At 47.1% G+C, this 20,184-nt stretch overlaps 1 protein-coding gene across 2 annotated transcripts in view; it reads right to left on the bottom strand.

The window, feature by feature from the left end:
* ZFYVE26 (zinc finger FYVE-type containing 26) overlaps positions 1-20,184 on the bottom strand; it is a 657,581-nt gene that overhangs the window by 620,417 nt on the left and 16,980 nt on the right. For both annotated transcript variants that reach the window (XM_078659543.1, XM_078659544.1), the window contains exons 2-3: positions 18,666-18,755; positions 8,417-8,945 (exon numbers count right to left, since the gene is read on the bottom strand). In XM_078659543.1, coding sequence (XP_078515669.1) covers positions 8,417-8,945; positions 18,666-18,671 — 535 coding nt within the window. In that variant the 5' untranslated portion in view covers positions 18,672-18,755. The remainder of the gene's footprint in view (positions 1-8,416; positions 8,946-18,665; positions 18,756-20,184) is intronic.

Here is a 20,184-nt window from a genome sequence, read left to right as displayed (position 1 = left end):
GCCTGCTGGTGCTGTGTGTGCCTGGTGAAAGCGTGCACTGCCGGCTGGTGCTGTGTGTGCCTGGTGAAAGCGTGCACTGCCGACTTATGGTGAGAGTGAGAGTGAGCGTGTGAGAGAGTGTGAGAGAGTGTGAGAGAGAGAGAGACAGAGAGAGAGAGACAGAGAGAGAGAGACAGAGAGACAGAGAGACAGAGAGACAGAGAGACAGAGAGACAGAGAGACAGAGAGAGAGAGACAGAGAGAGAGAGACAGAGAGAGAGACAGAGACAGAGACAGAGACAGAGACAGAGACAGAGACAGAGACAGAGACAGAGACAGAGAGAGAGAGTGAGACAGAGAGTGAGACAGAGAGAGAGACAGAGAGAGACAGAGACAGAGACAGAGAGAGAGAGACAGAGAGAGAGTGTGTGTGTCTGTGTGTGTGTCTGCGTGTCTGTGTCTGTGTCTGTGTCTGTATTGTTCTCTTTACACATCTCCGATATGCCACTTTGCCTGGAGGGTCCAGAAGGTTCAACCACTTTATTACTGACTTGGCCTATGCCGATTACATCGTGATCTTTTCATTAACACCCAAAAGGTCAGAAAAATAAGCTGCCAACAATCTGGAAAACAAACTTCAGTTAATTACTGAAAAACTGAAGTGGTTACCTTTGAGAAGAAAGTAGAACCTATCACCTGGACTTTTGGGGATGGAATAGTAGAGCAGCTTGACAGATATGTATATCTGGGTGCCACTGATGAAGCCAAACTCTCCGGTCTCATTTATGGATCACTTATATCCACAAGTACATCGAAAGTTGAGGCATCAGCATCTTTTGAAGCCTAAAATCCAAAAGCATGAGCCCCTGAGTAACAATCAAACAAGCATCTTACTTTCTCAACATGCGTGTAGCAGACATCAAAAGATGCTGCTGCATCGCCTTGCGATATAATTGTGGATATACAGGCTGTATCCCTCCCCCCTTTTCAATCTGCTTTCTCCCCAGTCCCTCACGGTGTACCCCAGGGTTCCTCTATCAGTCCGATTCTCTTTAACGTTTACTTATTACCACTGGTCTCTCTTATTAAATCACATAACATGACCACAGTAAACTACGCAGACGATACCCAGCTTATTTTTTCCTGGGAGGGTGAAGACTCTATTACTTTAGAAGCATTCCACGACTGCCTGAGAGATACTGCTGGCTGGTTACACCATAACTCCCTCCAATTTAATTCCTCTAAAACCGAGGTCCTGTTCTGCCCAGCCAGCCGCATACCTCGCCCTTTGCCTGCTGATTTCTGGCCTCCGGAAAATTCAGACAACCCGCCACCTGTGGCCAGTGTTCGGAATTTGGGCGTCATGCTGAATAACAAACTGAGCATGGAAACACAGGTATCAAGAACAGTCGCCACCTGCTCGGCCCTTATGCGATCACTACGTAAAATCCTGCCACTACTTCCACTACCCGCGAGAGCACAGATAATCAGGTGCACCATCCTTAGTCGCATTGACTACTGCAATGCTCTCCTGCTCGACTCCCCCTTGGTACTGCTTGACCGACTCCAACGCATCCAGTCAGCAGCAGCCAAACTGGCCCTTGGATGGACCAGGAGATCCTCAACCACGGCTGCTTTAGCCGAGCTGCACTGGCTTCCCCTGAAGCAACGTATTGCCTTCAAGTCTCTTTGCTTGGTCTTTAAGGCATTACACGGGCTAGGACCTATACCTCTACAACGGATGTTCACCTGGTACACACCAACCAGAGCTCTGCGATCCGCTACCGCTCGACTTGTAATAGTACCCAGATTCAAGAGAGCTAGGATCGGGGGAAGATCATTCCGAGTGGCGGCTGCAAAGCTCTGGAACAGTTTGCCCGCTGACATTCGCCATACTTCACAGCTCCTGCCTTTTCGAAAACTAATAAAGACTTGGCTTTTCCCCTAGATCCCCCTCCACTACCGTCTAATAATCTCCCACTGTTTCTACCTTAGGAGTAAGCCACCCCAGCGCCAGGATGCCTGCCAGGCGACAGTTGCGCTCTATAAGTGTTTTAAATAAATAAATAAATAAATATAAATGAGACAAGAGTTTGTGAACATATTATTGAGAAGTTGTGAGATTATGGTAACAGATTGACCTTGGCCTGAAGAAGTCCCTTTTGTTTCTTCAGACGAAATGCGATGGCTGCATTTCTCATCTCATTGTTTAAAGAAATAAAGGATACCTTTTGGAAATATACTGAGTGTATTGGACTCATGAAGCTTTGGGATCAACTTTGTTTTAAATATATGAATGTATTTACCTTGGCGTCTACCCTTACAGGTTTTTCTGGTGGTATTCCTTTGAGATTGTTTATGGTAAAATTATTCTTGGAAAGTAGAGCATCCACCTTTGTGGCACGACAAGGCGTGCGAAAACATATATCACAACCATCCAAAATAATAATAATGGTATATGTGTGAAAGCAGCAATGCAAGCACCTTAACATTTAAAGGGATCATTTTTAAGGATTTACAAAGCAATAACTACAAAAATGTTGATCTGAATATGGACAGTACGGGTGCTGTGATCAGGCATCACAATCTTCGAGGCTTGACCACTCTTTGAGACCTACCTCACTGTAAACTGAAACAGCTGGTAAAAGGTATTTTATGCAGAATGGTTCATGTTGTTAATCTATACTACTATAATAAAGGAACAACTTTCAGCCTTTGAGGCGGGTAAACTCAGGAACCACAGCGCCAATCCACACACCCGATACACCGTTGGAATCGTCAGGGTGTGTAGATGGTTATAGGCTATATAAATTTTTTTTTTAAGTTATTTAAAAAATTTAAAGTAAAAAAAAAAGTAGTTCCTCCGAAGTAGCGCCGGCCGCGACGTGCGTGCTCACGTCAGGAGCGCGGGGAGGAGCGGCGTCCAGGAGCGCGCCGAGGAGCGGCGGACATGGCGCGGGGGAGGAGCGGTGACGTGAGGAGAAGTGGACAGGCCAGCGGCGGTGCGAGCAGCGGACAGGTGGGAGGAGCGGCGGCTCAGGTAAGGGGACCCATGTTGGAGCAGGCGGGGGTCGGGGCAGGCGGGGGTCGGGGAAGGCGGGGGTCGGGGAAGGCGGGGGACAGGCCGGGCGGGGGCCCGGACTGCTGCACAATGTCGGGGCGGGCGGGGGTCGGGGAAGCCTGTTGCACCCGGACAAGGTCGGGACGGGCTGCTAGTGTGGCTATAAGTCGGAAAGTATAGAACATATCGGTATCTGCCCTAACTTATTAAGTCTCCGCAAATATCACTGACGATTTTTCAACTGACGATTTTTCAACAAGGCAAATGCACTACTAAAGAAGCATCAATCACTGTTTTTATAACCAAATCCCATCTTAAATTAGTGCTTTAATGAAATTCGTAGACCTCGCTAACTAGCCTGGGTTCTTAAATCACTTGACGTATTTCTCTCAGAATAGTTTATGTGCTTCTTGTTTTTAACGATCAGTTGCTTATAAATTGTATCAAAAGTGATGAGTTTAGGTGCATTTTTGTATCTCTTATTTTAGAAGCGAACATTTATTGTAATATGATTAGATAAATGCAATAAACTCATCTGCCTACCAAGGAGAAGGGGGGCCTGAGAAAGATGGAGGGGGAAGAAATGGAAGGCCTGAAAAATAAATGAGAGAAATGAAGGGCTGATGTAAACGATATGGAAGTTAGCTCCGCTATGTATTGAAATACTGGTGATAAAATGAGGTGGTGTACAGGAGGACAAAGACTGTTTTGCAAGACGGTGTTAATATCCAGGAGACAACATTCAAGTGTTTTGAGAAGCCACTTCCAAAAATAACAGGGCAGTATTTTTAGTCCCTGGCACCCGGAAGAGGCGCCCGACAATTTCATGGCAACAGAGCTGAATGAAGCGAAAGGCCGAGCTGGGAGTCAGGCATGGAAATTGCCGCAGAGACAATATTAATACTGACGGCCTGCTTGATGCCGTCTGGGGCCAGAGGGCGAGGAGCATCCACAATCGGAAAGGAAGGGGGAGGGGGCGAATCGGAGAGGGGAAAGATGGCTGCGGGAGATTTTCGTCCCGGTAAAGGTCGTCGTATGGTACACAACAGCACCTGGGCTTCTGTGTGCGCCTAGATACGCCTGTGCGCTTAACCACAGCACAGGCCAGAACAAGGCACCTTCTGAAACGCAAACAAACTCCAGAATCCGGGGCACTGTAGCCTGCAAAGGAAGCCCTCAAGTTAGGCACTAAGAAGGAACATTCGGTTTGAAATTCAGAAGAGCAATACCATATGCGGAAAAGGAAGCATTTGGGGCGCCTACCTTTTGACTCACTGTGGCATTAAAGAGAGTCGCATCTCTAAATGCCCACCGATGTTATGTTATGTTATGTTATGTTATTTATTCTTTTGTATAGCGCAACGGTTACTCAAAAAGAGTGTCCCGGCGCTTTAGGTAAGGAGAATTAATTCAGAGTAACATAACACAGTTAAAAAAAGTAGAAAGCAAACAGACAAAAAAAGAGGGACTGCTAGGGAACCTACTGGGTAAACAGCCAAGTTTTGAGACCTCTTCTAAAATCAAGGAGAGTAGTAGCCCCCCGAAGTGGGAGCGGAAGCGAATTCCACATCTGTGGAGCCAACAGACAAAGATCGGCCGCCCAGGCGAGCTCTCTTAACACGAGGGACAGCCGCCAAAAGTAGAGATTCGGACCTCAGCGAGCGAGCCGGGTGGTAAAAGGCCAGCCTCTTTTGGAGATGTTTTGCTCCCACGGCATGGAGCGCCTTATAGGCCAAAGTCATAGCCTTAAAGGCGATCCGTTTGCGGATGGGTAGCCAGTGCAGCGTCACCAATAGCCCGGTGACGCTGGTGCGTCTATTTAGACCAAAAATGGCCCTGGCCGCCGCATTCTGCGCAACTTGAAGTCGCTGCAACAGGTACTCTGGTAGGCCCAGGTAAAGAATGTTGGCATAATCCAACCTGGAGCCTATCAGAGCCTGCACAGTCAGCCTCCTGTGCTCCTCTGACAAGAGAGGCAAAAACCTCCGCAACATTTTTAAAAGGCCGAAGCAGGTGCCGGTCACCCCCAGGATCTGGGCTTTCATCGTCAGCCCCTTGTCCATCTTAACCCCCAGGTTTTTAGCCATGGGGGAAGAACCGGACGGAGGGAACATGTCGATGGGCCACCAGGCCTGCCAGCTAGGCTCCGTATCGCACCCGAAGAAGAGTACCTCAGATTTGTCGGAATTGCACTTGAGGCTGTTCAGTTGGAACCATGTGAACACCGCCCCAAGGCAATTCCGGATACTCTCCCCGTCAAAGTCAGCCCCTCTCTCACAAGAGAAGAGGAGCTGGGTGTCGTCGGCATACGACACGATCCGGGCACCAAATGACTCCGCCATCGCCGCCAAAGGGGTCATAAAGATGTTAAAAAGGGTCGGGCTCAATATAGAGCCCTGAGGGACCCCGACTCCCAAAGGCGGCATCACAGCGGTGTCAGGTGATGTCCAGACCGTTTGCCGGCGGCCGGCTAGAAAAGACGAAAACCATCTGAGCACCGTCCCCCGAAGACCAATCTCAAAGAGTCTTGCGAGCAGGCCATCATGGGGGACGGTGTCAAAAGCCGCCGACAAATCCAACAACACCAGCATGACTTTGCCCCCGGTATCCAGCACCCCTTTGATGGTTTCAGAAACCTCAAGGAGCGCGGTCTCGGTGCTACGATTTGAACGGAAGCCCGACTGGGAGTCATGTAAGATCTCATGGGACTCCAGAAAATTGGAGAGCACCGATAACAGCTATCCCTTTGTCCTTGGGTCTATAAGGGCCTTACGCGCATGCGGTGTGCACGTACAGAAAGATCTACACAGATTGCAGGGTGCCAACTTGAGATAGACCGCCAGGAAGCGTCATACAGGCAGGTAACGCAAGAAGAAACAACAAGCAGGAAGTGGAATAAGGGAGGGGGTGGCAAATGGTGAGCATTTCGCGGCTGCTCTGATGTTCTCAGTGGCCACGCGGCTCACTGAGAACATCAAAGTGGCTGCGAAAATGCACCCAAAGCTGCAGGCGGACAAATGGTGCGTGCGCCTGGTGCACATGCACTGTGCCTAATCCCCCTGCACACTGGGAGCATTTTTGAATGTCCCTTACTATACTCTCGCTGAACAACACATGCGCGTTGGTTCAGCGAGACCTAAAAACAACCCTTAGTAAAAAGTATGCACTAGCAATACTTGTGATATGTGCCTTCAAGTTCACAACTCCAATTCAAATTCATACTGTGACCCCTTTTGATAACACTCTTCACTGAGGGTACAGATGATGCTTCCTTATTAGATTTTCATTCAAGGACTACTGACGGCAACATACACACAGTCATAACTGTTATTAAACATGCCCTTAGAAAATGACAAACCTACCTGACTAGGTCAACGTTGGTTAGCTCTGGCCTGACAGCACAACTGACTGCCAGAGTTTCTCTAAATACTCTTCTAAACAAGCAGTGGCAAACCTAATGTGTGTGTGGCTATTTTGTACTAAAGCATGCAAAAACAGGCATTCACAAATGATAGTCTTGTGCCTTTGCTTGCATGTGTGAGTATATTAAAATCAAAACTATTGCCTTTGCCAATGCTTGCTACTTGATGAAAGAGTGACATTTTGGTGCATGTATTTGTGAAATGAAGAAGATAATACATTGCACAAGAAATCAGGCCATTCACACTATATCAAAGGCCATTGTATCTTGGTAACAGTCGGACCCTCGATTTAAACTGTGCATTTAACATGCTGGCTTATTTGAGACCACTTTACTTTTAGCAATGACATTGAGACAACCTTTAAGCCTCTTTCATATTGTTTATCCTAAACTATTAAAGCAAATGTGCTGGAATCTGGTTTAATGGCATATGATGGCAATCAGAAATACAAACAAGCCTACTGAAACACTGTTTTAATAAACATTAATTAAAGAGAAAAATAATGCACCGCCTCAGATAAAGATCCAGTGTTAAGAAGACTGATACTGTGTTCTTAAAAAAAACGAATTTATATGGACAGTGTTTGAGAATGAAAGTAATTTTCTGTGACTTTTTTTTCAACAGCTACCCCCAGAACTCCATATTTTCAAAGATGATGAAGCAATAGCAAGACTTGCTTTATAGCATGCAACCATTCACACCGTAAATAACTAGATGAAAAAAATGATTATCACTTAACATATGTCCCAAGAGCATAAATAAAGTAAAACAGAAAGAAGTTGGGGCCATATGTATGAAGCTCAAATGGGTTTGCAAATGCCGAAATTCATAGAATTTCAGCGTTTGCGAACTCATTTTCGCTAAATGGTATGTATGTAGCAAATTTGAGTGCAAAATAAGCAATCGCACATTTGCGATTTCTTATTTTGCAATTGCATTTAAGGAATCGCAAATTTTGCGATTCCTTAACCTCTTCCATGCTCATGACGAGCTGAGCTCGTCATGAGTTGCGCCGCTCGCATGCTCATGTTTGAGCTCGTCATGTAACGCGGCTTTTTAAAAAAAGCCGCACAGCGCGAAAAAAGCCGCCGCACGCATGCGGTTAAATGCAATGTATAAAGCACCCAAGTTGTGCGATTTCTCATTAAGCAATCGCAAATTATCACCAACTTGAAGTGGGTGGTAATTTGCGATTACTTTCACAAAAGCACTTTTTTGCATTTGTGAAGGTGCCATGTGGCGCACATACATGCCCTTAGGGCATGTATATGCGCCATATGTCCACACATGTGAATTTCAGAGGTGCATCAGGGTGTCCTTAGGACACCCTTGCACCCTTGAAATTATTTTAAATTTGCAATTCTCAAATTGCAAATCGCAAATTGAGAATAACTTCACATTCATTCCTATGGGCCTCCTGGCCCATGGCCCATAGAAATGAATGGGAAATTATTCCTCAATTGTGATGAGCAATTTGCTAATCGTAATTATGGAATTTTTAAAAATCGCAAATAAATGCGATTTTCTACATACATACCAATTTGCAAATCTCAAATAGCGATTTCTAAAAAATCGCTATTTGAGATTCGCAAATCTGGATGTTGATACATCTGCCCCTCAGCTCCCTTTGTAGGTAGAATACCTACACGACGGTCTCATCAGCTCATGAGCAACAACATTTAACCTGCTAAAAGAAGTGGTTTGTGTTCGAGTAAAGTTTTCAAACACTAGATTAGTGCAACACCTTTCAGACGAAACCAGAAAATTATAGAACGTATTGGAAGGGATAAAAGGAAGCGGTAAAGGCCTGCACAGTTATAGCAGAGGAAAAAAATTAAGCTGTTTTTCAGGCAGGTAAATATTACAGATAAAAAATGTGAATCAATATTGCAAGAAAAGAATTCTATGTTGCGTATCCCCTTAAAACAATTACAGATTAAATAAATGTCCATACCTTTTTCTGGCGTCTTTGGTCCTACAAGCATCTCTCTAATTCTCTCAGTGGCAACATTTTCGTATAGGCTAATAAGGGCATGGGTTTGCTTTCTTAAAAGACAGCCAAGAAGTTGCTCCTCCTTCAACAAGCATCTTGGATCAATGCAGATGTCAAATAGCTCCTTGAAAACGTATCGCAGTCCACCTGCCTGGTGTTCCACATTGAAGTGCATCAAGCTTAAAGTGCGGTATATCTGATGAGCAGTCTCAGAGCTCGACTCTTGGCTGTCCTCCACTTTCTGCAGTGACTTCAGAGAAGCCAAGAGGAAATCCACATAAATTTGTTGCAGAGTGTTATTGTACTCCACTGAAGAGCTGCTTGTGTCATCAGACAACAGGAACTCTATCAAGACCTGGACAAGTCGGGGCTTTCGGGCCAAAATCTTTTGGAGATCGTTGGTTGTCCGGATGCTGAGCCTCAGAGCGATAGCATCCTTTTTGGCTTCTACAGATTCACAGTGGCTGTGCAGAAATGCTTCATATAACTCCTGGAACAAGGAGACAGGTAAGATTTTAAGGACTGGCACGTTAAATAAGGAAACACTAATAGCATTAGAAGACTTTGGTGTAAAATAATGTAATCAACCAACTTCATGGAACAAATCACGGAGCTCTGGAAAATACTCTGGAACAAGTATGACTTGCCATAAATTATTACTCCACCAAACACTGCTCCAAAGGGCACTGTCCGAGTTTCTGGACATGTGTATAACCAGTGATGACATAAAATTACCACCAGGATGCAGTGGGAATCAAACTATCTGTGGGTAACTGCAGTCAGGAGGTAACAGCATAAATAAGAACACATTTGTGCACTTAACAGCTAAAGAAATAGCCAGCATTTGAAGCACACCGTTGGTCAAAAATTACATTTCAATTGTATTGGCAAGGTTGGGGCCCGTTTTACTTAAAATATTCTAAAATTATTTGCAAACCATACCTCCTAAAAAAACAAATACATTTAAAAACGTAACCTCTAGTCAAAGGGACTGGAAGTCTCGTCTAATGGATAATGTATTTCCAAGAAGGCAGGAAGTCTAAAATCTCAATTTAATGTACGTAAAGACGCCTCACAACTATTGTCTCTAAATAGATCTGTGGTCTTCTTTATACCCTATCTGGGTGGAATTTTATTTTACACTATGGGCCAGATGTAGGTAATTCATATTTACCGACTCTTAAATACCGAATTTTACCGATTCGGTAAATTTACCGCCGAATCGGTAAAATATGCTCCCTACATACCAAAAACCCATTTACCGGTCGGTAACGGCCGAAATCGGCCGTTACCGGTCGGTAAATGGCTCCTACATCTGGCCCTATATGATTTATGACACTACTGCTATCCACGGGTGATGTTAGTGCTATAAAAAAACACACTTAATAAATAAGAAAATTCAGATTCTGTGCTTTTCGTGGTTAAATAAAAATTAAACATACTTTAAAGAGTCTCTTTCCAGACAAAGTCAAGTAGAGGAAGGCTACATACCAGATGTAAGGAAAGGCCTCTTTCTACATGATCACCAACAAAGATTTGGACTGATGCTGCTGGTTTATCGACTCCTAGTGCACTGAGGCCTTCTGACTAAACCTCAGTGCCACTGTTCTAACCCATTAAAGTGTGTATGTTGAATTGGCTACCCCCAATTGACACAAGCTGCTTACTTTTAAGTCTCTAGTATATGGTACCAAGGGTACCCAGAGCATGTAAGTTGTGCTACCATGTGTGGCAAAGTTCAAGAATTGTACCCAGCCTTCCACTGCAGCCTAGAGGAGCAGTTTTGAAAATGCTAGTTCAGCTTTACCATTTAAAACAATGGCAAATCCCTCACTTCCCTTAAAGATATATATAAAACTACTCTAAGGCAGGCCTATTGAGCCCTAAAGCAGGGAGCTGTATGTTATTAAGTAGGAAATATAATTTTAATATGGCCTAACAGCAAAACTTCCAAATTATCGTTTCTGCTGTGAAAAGGTCGGCAGCCTCATTGGCTAATATAGTTACCGGCTGACCTATCAGTCCGGCTAACTTCTGAATGGGACTACCAAAGTGGGTACTTGAAGTTATCAAATTAAATGTGGCACTGAACTAGACTCGAAGCAAATGTCACTTTTAAGGAAAGGCAACTTTTAGAAAGTTGTCACTCTGATGCCCAGTTTGTTCAGTGGCTTCACACAGTTGCTGGCCGCCAAACAGCCTTCTGACTTCCTGGGGAGGCATGTGAACGACGCTCAGGAACAATAATAGCCTGCTACAGAGGAAGGTGTTACCTCCCCCTTGCAGGAAGCCACACAGGGTGCTGGCCCAAAAGGTGAGCATCAAAGGCGAAGTAGCCTTTTGGAGGGCAAAAGGCCAAACACATTCATGTTCAGGTAGACAAGCTGGTGGGGGGGGAACAGGGAGGAGGACCAGTGACCTAACTGATTTTCCATGGGCGTTTAGCTCGCACGTGGCTGCACCTCTAAGGTGAGCTACCAAGCTCCTAACATCCAGGGAAAGGTTCAAACATCTTTAGAGTAGGCAGAAGAGTGAGCTCTGGGATTGCTAGAGGACGCACATAGCCACAAGTTATTCAAAGGGCGGGAGGGATCCTGGTAGCCGATTGGCCAGTGACGGCACCATCCCCCCAGGTAACTTTCTGGCAATAAACATAGCACCCCTGGCACCTTCAACCTCAGACTGGAGAAAGGATTGACCTGGCAAAGAGAGGCTGCACTGACTGTTGAACTGCACCGGCTGCACCTTGGGCTAGAAAAGAGAAGGCTGTGCCTGTGGCTCCTGGATTGTGGAAAAGTCGCTCCCGCGCCCCAGACCAAAGAAGTGAGTCTAAGGGTCAGTCTGCACTAGGGCCATCAAAGCAGCCGAAGTAGCATATTCCAGCAAGTCAATGTCCACATTCTTCAAATCGCAGGTGACAGCCACCGGGGAACCCAGGAGACTGATCCTCGAAGGGCGAATAAGTTGCACCAGAGTCTGCCGGACCCAGGAGTGTTCTCGGAGTCCAGATTGGTCGCAAAAGGCAGACACCAGCCTTAACACAAGCATTTACAATGCAATGGTCTCGGCATCATTAAAGGTAGAGCATTTGGCATTGCTCATGACATTTTTTTTTTTTTAAATCATAAATAAATGGCATTGTCATTTACATTGTCAATACACACCACTCTGCACTCAACTGCACTCCACTGCACTGCACTCACCTGCACTGCACTCACCTGCACTGCACTCACCTGCACTGCACTCAACTGCACTCACCTGCACTGCACTCAACTGCACTCACCTGCACTGCACTCAACTGCACTCACCTGCACTGCACTCACCTGCACTGCACTCACCTGCACTGCACTTACCTGCACTGCACTCACCTGCACTGCACTTACCTGCACTGCACTCACCTGCACTGCACTGCACTCACCTGCAATGCACTCACCTGCACTGCACTGCACTGCACGTACCTGCACTGCACTCACCTGCACTGCACTGCACGTACCTGCACTGCACTCACCTGCACTGCACTCACCTGTACTGCACTCACCTGCACTGCACTGCACTCACCTGCACTCACCTGCACTGCACTCACCTGCACTGCACTGCACTCACCTGCACTCACCTGCACTGCACTCACCTGCACTGCACTCACCTGCACTGCACTCACCTGCACTGCACTCACCTGCACTGCACTCACCTGCACTGCACTCACCTGCACTGCACTGCACTCACCTGCACTGCACTCACCTGCACTGCACTCACCTGCACTGCACTGCACTCACCTGCACTGCACTCACCTGCACTGCACTCACCTGCACTGCACTCACCTGCACTGCACTCACCTGCACTCACCTGCACTGCACTCACCTGCACTGCACTGCACTCACCTGAACTGCACTGCACTCACCTGCACTGCACTGCACTCACCTGCACTGCACTGCACTCACCTGCACTGCACTCACCTGCACTGCACTGCACTCGCCTGCACTGCACTGCACTCGCCTGCACTCACCTGCACTGCACTCACCTGCACTGCACTCACCTGCACTGCACTCACCTGCACTGCACTCACCTGCACTGCACTCACCTGCACTGCACGCACTGCACTCACCTGCACTGCACTCACCTGCACTGCACTGCACTCACCTGCACTACACTCACCTGCACTGCACTCACCTGCACTGCACTACACTCACCTGCACTGCACTGCACTCACCTGCACTGCACTCACCTGCACTGCACTGCACTCACCTGCACTGCACACACCTGCACTGCACTCACCTGCACTGCACTCACCTGCACTGCACTGCACTCACCTGCACTGCACTGACCTGCACTCACCTGCACTGCACTGACCTGCACTGCACTCACCTGCACTGCATTCACCTGCACTGACCTGCACTGCACTCACCTGCACTGCACCGCACTCACCTGCACTCCACTGAACTCCACTACACTGCACTCCACTGCACTGCACTCACCTGCACTGCACTGCACTCGCCTGCACTCCACTGCACTGCACTGCACTCGCCTGCACTCCACTGCACTCGCCTGCACTCCACTGCACTCACCTGCACTGCATTCACCTGCACTGCATTCACCTGCACTGCACTCACCTGCACTGCACTCACCTGCACTGCACTCACCTGCACTGCATTCACCTGCACTGCACTCACCTGCACTGCACTGACCTGCACTGCACTGACCTGCACTGCACTGACCTGCACTGCACTCACCTGCACTGCACTCACCTGCACTGCACTGACCTGCACTGCACTCACCTGCACTGCACTCACCTGCACTGCACTCACCTGCACTGACCTGCACTGCACTCACCTGCACTGCACTCACCTGCACTGACCTGCACTGCACTGACCTGCACTGCACTCACCTGCACTCCACTGAACTCCACTACACTGCACTCCACTGCACTGCACTCACCTGCACTGCACTGCACTCTCATGCACTCCACTGCACTCACCTGCACTGCACTGCACTCGCCTGCACTCCACTGCACTGCACTCGCCTGCACTGCACTGCACTCGCCTGCACTGCACTCACCTGCACTGCACTGCACTCACCTGCACTGCACTGCACTGACCTGCACTCACCTGCACTGCACTGCACTCACCTGCACTGCACTGCACTCACCTGCACTGCACTGCACATACCTGCACTGCACTGCACTCACTACTCTGCACTTACTACTCTGCACTCTGCACTCACTACTCTGCACTCACTACTCTGCACTCACTACTCTGCACTCACTACTCTGCACTCACTACTCTGCACTCACTACTCTGCACTCACTACTCTGCACTCACTACTCTGCACTCACTACTCACTAGTCTGCACTCACTACTCACTACTCACTACTCTGCACTCACTACTCTGCACTCACTACTCACTACTCACTACTCTGCACTCACTACTCTGCACTCACTACTCACTACTCTGCACTCACTACTCTGCACTCACTACTCACTACTCTGCACTCACTACTCACTACTCTGCACTCACTACTCTGCACTCACTACTCACTAGTCTGCACTCACTACTCACTAATCTGCACTCACTACTCACTAGTCTGCACTCACTACTCACTAGTCTGCACTCACTACTCACTACTCTGCACTCACTACTCTGCACTCACTACTCTGCACTCACTACTCTGCACTCACTACTCTGCACTCACTACTCTGCACTCACTACTCTGCGCACTCACTACTCTGCGCACTCACTACTCTGCGCACTCACTACTCTGCGCACTCACTACTCTGCGCACTCACTACTCTGCGCACTCACTCCTCTGCACTCACTCCTCTGCACTCACTACTCTGCACTCACTACTCTGCACTCACTACTCTGCACTCACTACTCTGCACTCACTACTCTGCACTCACTACTCTGCACTCTGCACACTCACTCTGCACTGTGCACACCACTGATATCATGGAATCTTCCACCACACTTTCTAAAACTCTATAGTCCGAAGCATAATAGGCACAGAACCAAAAGAAGGGTAGACATTGCTTAAAATAATCTTATTGTATTTATGAGAAGCAAAAGCGAGACTGTGAAATGTGCTGAATATCAGTTTGTTACGAATCAACAGAGTGGAGTTAGAGAACCAAGAAATAGTCATTTAAAATCCGGGTTAGAAGGAGTGATAATCACTAGCTGAGGATCAACGGGCGCGAAACAGCGTGGTGGGCGCGCACGAGAGGCAGCGTGGGCGTGCACATCAGCTGAAGATCGCCGGAGAAGACACAGAGTCTGCCTTCTGCCGTGACTGACCCGATGTGGAGGGAAAGAGCCCGGTGAGTGGGGGGGGGGCGGCAGAGAGAGAGAGAGAGAGAGTGTGTGTGTGTGTGTGTGTGTGTGTGTGTGTGTGTGTGTGTGTGTGTGTGTGTGTGTGTGTGTGTGTGTGTGTGTGTGTGTGTGTGCATGCATGCATGCGTGCGTGTGTCTGTCTGTCTGTGTGTGTGTCTGGCGCCTGCCTGCCTGCCTGCCTGCCTGCCTTTGTGCGCGTCCACAGACCCTGGTCGGCTCGTCCACCTCTCTGTAGTCCCTTGCTAGCTTACTAGGCGACAATAGTTCTCGTTGCCGAGACCTAAAAAGGATACCACTGAACCCGCTGTGTACAGAGATCAGTATCCCAGCCGCAGCTGGCCATCTACTTGCTCAAAAAGGACTTTGAGAGACACAGACACCTGCAGCCAAAGTCATCCCACATTCCCTGTGCCGGAGGAATAACCGCAAGGACATCCCTGTCGACTGCACAGCACCCAGAGCATCTTTCAGCATACTGCATCCCCAGTATCAAGACCACTGAACTGAAGTCCATGGTGGTCTTGATTCAAAGTGTGGGACTGGACTCAAGACTGCTTTGGTGAGCAGGGAACTGTCCAAATACTTCTTATTGCCCTCCCCCGACCTTCTCCCTGTCAGGATTGGTCACCCCACTCGGGCCAGAGTAGCTGATCACAACTCTTTCAAACTTTTCAAAAGTTTCTAAACTTTATAGTTACCAATGCCTGTTTGTGTTTTAAACTAAAAAGCTAAGATTTACGTTTTACTTAAAAGGCTGTATCTCCGGAAACCTCCAGTGGATTTTGCTCATCTTGGTGTCTACAAAATCATAAAAATATAATCTATTTTCATAAATTGGTGTTTGATTTCTTTCATGTTGCGTGACTTTCTTATTTCGTTGTTTGGTGCTTCTAAATGCTTAGCACTAGTTCCTGATTTTTAAGCATTGCTGCTCGAAGCCACAGCTACCCAGGGTTGAGCTAAAGGCTTTACAAACAAGCCTGAATGGGCCCAAGACAGAATTGCGAGTGTATTACATGGTAGGGTCGCACAACCATACCATCGAATAAACCACAATCCTCACGTCAGAGGACCTTGAGATACTCATCGATGACATGATAAACTTACTAGCATTTTATTGAAAGGCTAGGCAGGGATGGACTCCCCTCGAAATTCACAAGTGGTGAGGTGAAACTGTGGTATTAGTAAACCTGATTGTATTTCCTACAGCCTACTCCTAAAGCCAACTCATCATAGGCCCACACCCATGGCTCAATGTTAGCAGAGTGCAGGGTTTCAGCAGGTGGTGAAGTGGGTATTTCCTGCTTCTGGAAAAAAAAAGTTATTTACAGAGTGAACATCAAGCCACAAGTGGCTGTGGTTGCTTTACAGAAGTTTTGGTTTCTATAGTGTAAACACTAGGGACTGCACAGAGAAGGCAGGCATCTCAACATAGAGGTGAGAATTAAAGAGAGCTGGGCAGATTCAAATGGAAGTCAGTAAAGCAAGCCAAAAAGAGTTCCGTCTTTGGCTCCAAGAATTTAAAACGATTAAATGCAGGCTTGCATTAGACTGATATTGCAGAGTCACACACACAGATGGGCTCAGCTCTTACACTTCTTTAGTACATTGAAAAGTATGTGAAGCGCATTTTACTATCAGCCATATTTATATATAGACTAGAACATACAAATGAAGAAAATCTACACAAAGATTACAAAAATCCACACATAAAAATAGAGCAAAATCATTGAACCTAGCACTTGATAAAATACAAAACAAAGTCATGACATTATAAGGATAAAGTACTCTAAACATGATTGATTTCAAACTGGTTGGGTAAGAGGACATTTTAATTAATAATAACAAAGCATAAACAATATGCAGTAATAAACATCTCTCGTTTCAGCCAGGCGTGATCAATAAGAGTTGCAGGGTTGAGAGCTTAAAGTGAGACAGATTCCTGCAGATAATCACTTGTCCACATACTTGCATCCAATTACTTTACACGTTCATGCAAAATAACATTTACAGGCAACATTTCAGTAGAAATAAAGACCTCACTAATATTTTTCACAATTCTAAAGCTTCCCTCTGTGTGAAGGACTGAACCGACAATGTTGATGTTCCTAGCATTAAGGAGTTCACATACTGTGTGTTTAGTGTTTTCATCTCACTGTCAGGAGGAGGAAAGACAGCACCCAGAATTTCCTCGACTGAAGGCCTTTGCATTGGTTTAAAGATACTCCACCTTCTTTTAAAACTGGGGCACAGACCATACACACAAACTGCTCATGACTATGCACTTCAACCCAGAGTCGTCTTAAGGATTCTTGGAGTCCCAGGCAAGACATATTTCAGGAGGCCCCTGTTCGTAGCAACTTTCCATTTTATTACAAATACTCTGCTAACTGAAGACTGACTGATGCCAAATAAACTTTCAGAAACAGGCTCCCACTTTAACGGTTGAAATATGTTCTTTCCTGGATCCCCTAAACTCCTTATACTGGAAAAAGAGAGTCAAAGATAGAGGTAGTCGGCGAAAGAGAGGTTAAACTGCAGAAATAAACAAAAGGTGAGCAAGAGCAAGCTCACTTTCAAGGGTCCCCTTGAAAGATGGAGGCCCTAGGCAATTGTCTATTTTGCCCAAGTCTTAAAACGTCTCTGCTTCAGTCTCCGATTAGTGTACTGCAGACTCTTGCCCAGGGCTTCGTCCAGAGCAGATATTTACGTATTAATTATTTGTGAAGATTTGTTAAAGTCTTCACCATCAGAATCATTTGTTTTGCAATAGCATTCGCCCCTCTCCCACGAGTTCCTCCCCCACCCTCAGTGCCCACTTAGGTTCTGGCCCCTACAGAAGAAATCCTGCTTTCCAGCTTTATATTCACTTTTAGAGGGATCAGGGCAGAGACGGTCTGCTGTCTGCTCTACAAAAGGAGAGTACCCACAAACAATTAATGTTCACTGGCTTACCACTACATACATGAATTAAGGCCTCCAGCCCACCAAAAAGAGGTGAGCATGATTACTAGCCTCAGTTTGCCAGAATCGTGCTCTAAGGCATATGGTCATTTCATCCTCTCTTTCCAGTGTGACCACTTCAATCAGCATTGGGGATCTCCCTCTGGATAGGGTTTAAGCCTTGGGTCTGGTATCCACGTCAAAATGCCCTCCTACCCTGATCAAAGGGGAACCTCCGATAGTGGCAACCGCCCTCAATGCCATAAAGTCAGGCCTTTCAACATATCAGAGCGGACCATGCCCTCCATTTGTAATCAACACTTTCTGTGGCATGGGAGAAGGAAGAAGACTCCAGGCATAGCTATCATTTTCCGACCCAGTGGACCTCTGCTTTTGCTAAGAGAGTATCACACCTCTCACCACACTTCTCAGTTCCACTGAGATCAACCCAGAAATTGACCTGCGCAGGTGCCATCTTGGAGCAAGACTAGATCTGCCCCCTAAGTTATACATTTAATCCACTGTTTATCTAGTGTTTTGTCTTGGACCAAAATATATTTTTTATCGTTTGTGGAATTTAGGCATGACTGGTGACTATAAATTGTAAATGTTGTCGAGACCCTGGTGGGTAACAGAAGCCTTTTTGCAGAAGCTCCTATCCTCTAAAGGAAGTCACAGAAAGCTGTAGGCAACCCATTGTAAACTATCTAACTTGAACAGTGATGTGTGTCAGAAAATATCCTACTTTAGTGCAAATACGACTGGGAAAGGGATTCTCCACTGTAATTTGGTTCAGCTACCAAGGGCTTACACCTTGAAAGTTTCCTATTTGTGAAGTAAGGTCTAAAAAAAGGCACAGGAAAACGGACATTGAACCAGCAGGAACCTATGTTCTCAAAAATATCCTTCAATAAACATGCCAATGCAATATGAAACTTCTTACCCTCATAACGTCCTTCACAAGATCATTCTGTAATTCTTCTAAGAGTAAGAGGAATTCAGTTTCATTTCTGAGAAAGGCTGGCAACGGTTTCTGAAACAGGCATTAAAGAAAGGGAAGGTAATGCTTAAAAATGATCAGCAAATAAAATGCACTTTGACAAATGTCATGAAACGTTCAAATGTGTATTTAATCGAAGCTAGGTCAATGCAGCAGCCTGACTATATACAAAAATTACCTGGAGAGAAAAAATCCTTTTTAAATTGACAGATGACAACTACTTATGGCAGCAATATGTAGATAATCAAAATATATGTCCAATGACAGTCATTATATAAATACACTGCGGTGTTAAGGCACATTTCCATGTAATCACCAGGGTCATGAACTCCATCCACTCAGGATCTCCGTCAGACCCCTGCCCACACCACGTATTCAACAAAGCAGACGCAACCATCGCACCCCAACTACGGAAGGTCATCAACATCTCCTTCGACACAGCGACATTCCCGGAAAGCTGGAAGCACGCCAAAATCAACGCCCTCCTCAAGAAGCCCAAGGTGGACCCCAAGGACCTCAAGAACTTCCGGCCCATCTCCCTGCTCCCCTTCCCAGCAAAGGTCATCGAGAAAATCACCAACATGCAGCTGACCCGCCACCTCGAAGACAACCACATCCTAGACCCATCCCAGTCCGGATTCAGACGAAACCACAGCACCGAGACTGCCTTCATCGCCACCACAGACGACATCAGACGCCAACTAGACAACGGCGAAACTTCAGCCCTCATCCTCCTGGACCTGTCAGCCGCCTTTGACACGGTCTGCCACTGCATACTAAGGACACGCCTCCAAGAAGCCGGAATCCAGGAGAAGGCCCTGGAATGGACAACGTCCTTCCTCTCCGGCAGAACCCAGAGAGTCCGCCTCCCACCCTTCCAATCCGAAGCCACCGACATCATCTGCGGAGTACCCCAGGGATCATCCCTCAGCCTGACCCTGTTCAACGTCTACATGGCCCCCCTCGCACAAGTGGCACGCCAGCACGACCTGAACATCATCTCCTACGCCGATGACACCCAGCTCATCCTCTCCCTCACCAAGGACCCGCACACCGTCAAAACCAACCTCCACAAAGGCATGAAGGCCATCGCTGAGTGGATGAAGGGCAGCCACCTGAAACTGAACTCGGACAAGACGGAGGTCCTCATCCTCGGCCCCACCCCCTCTGCCTGGGATGACTCCTGGTGGCCGACCACACTGGGAAAAGCACCAACACCCACGGACCACGCACGCAATCTAGGATTCGTCCTCGACTCTTCCCTCTCCATGTCTAAGCAGGTCAGCGCCATCTCCTCCTCCTGCTACAACACCCTCCGCATGCTCCGCAATATCTACAAGTGGATCACGACCAAAACCAGAAGGACGGTGACCCAAGCCCTCGTCAGCAGCAGACTGGACTACAGCAACGTACTCTACGCAGGAATCCTGACCAGACACCTACAACGACTGCAACGCATCCA

The sequence above is a fragment of the Lissotriton helveticus genome, chromosome 9 (assembly GCF_964261635.1).
Source record: "Lissotriton helveticus chromosome 9, aLisHel1.1, whole genome shotgun sequence".
Taxonomy (NCBI): domain Eukaryota; kingdom Metazoa; phylum Chordata; class Amphibia; order Caudata; family Salamandridae; genus Lissotriton; species Lissotriton helveticus.
Note: the sequence above shows the minus strand (reverse complement) of the source record. Positions and strands in the feature narration are given on the sequence as shown.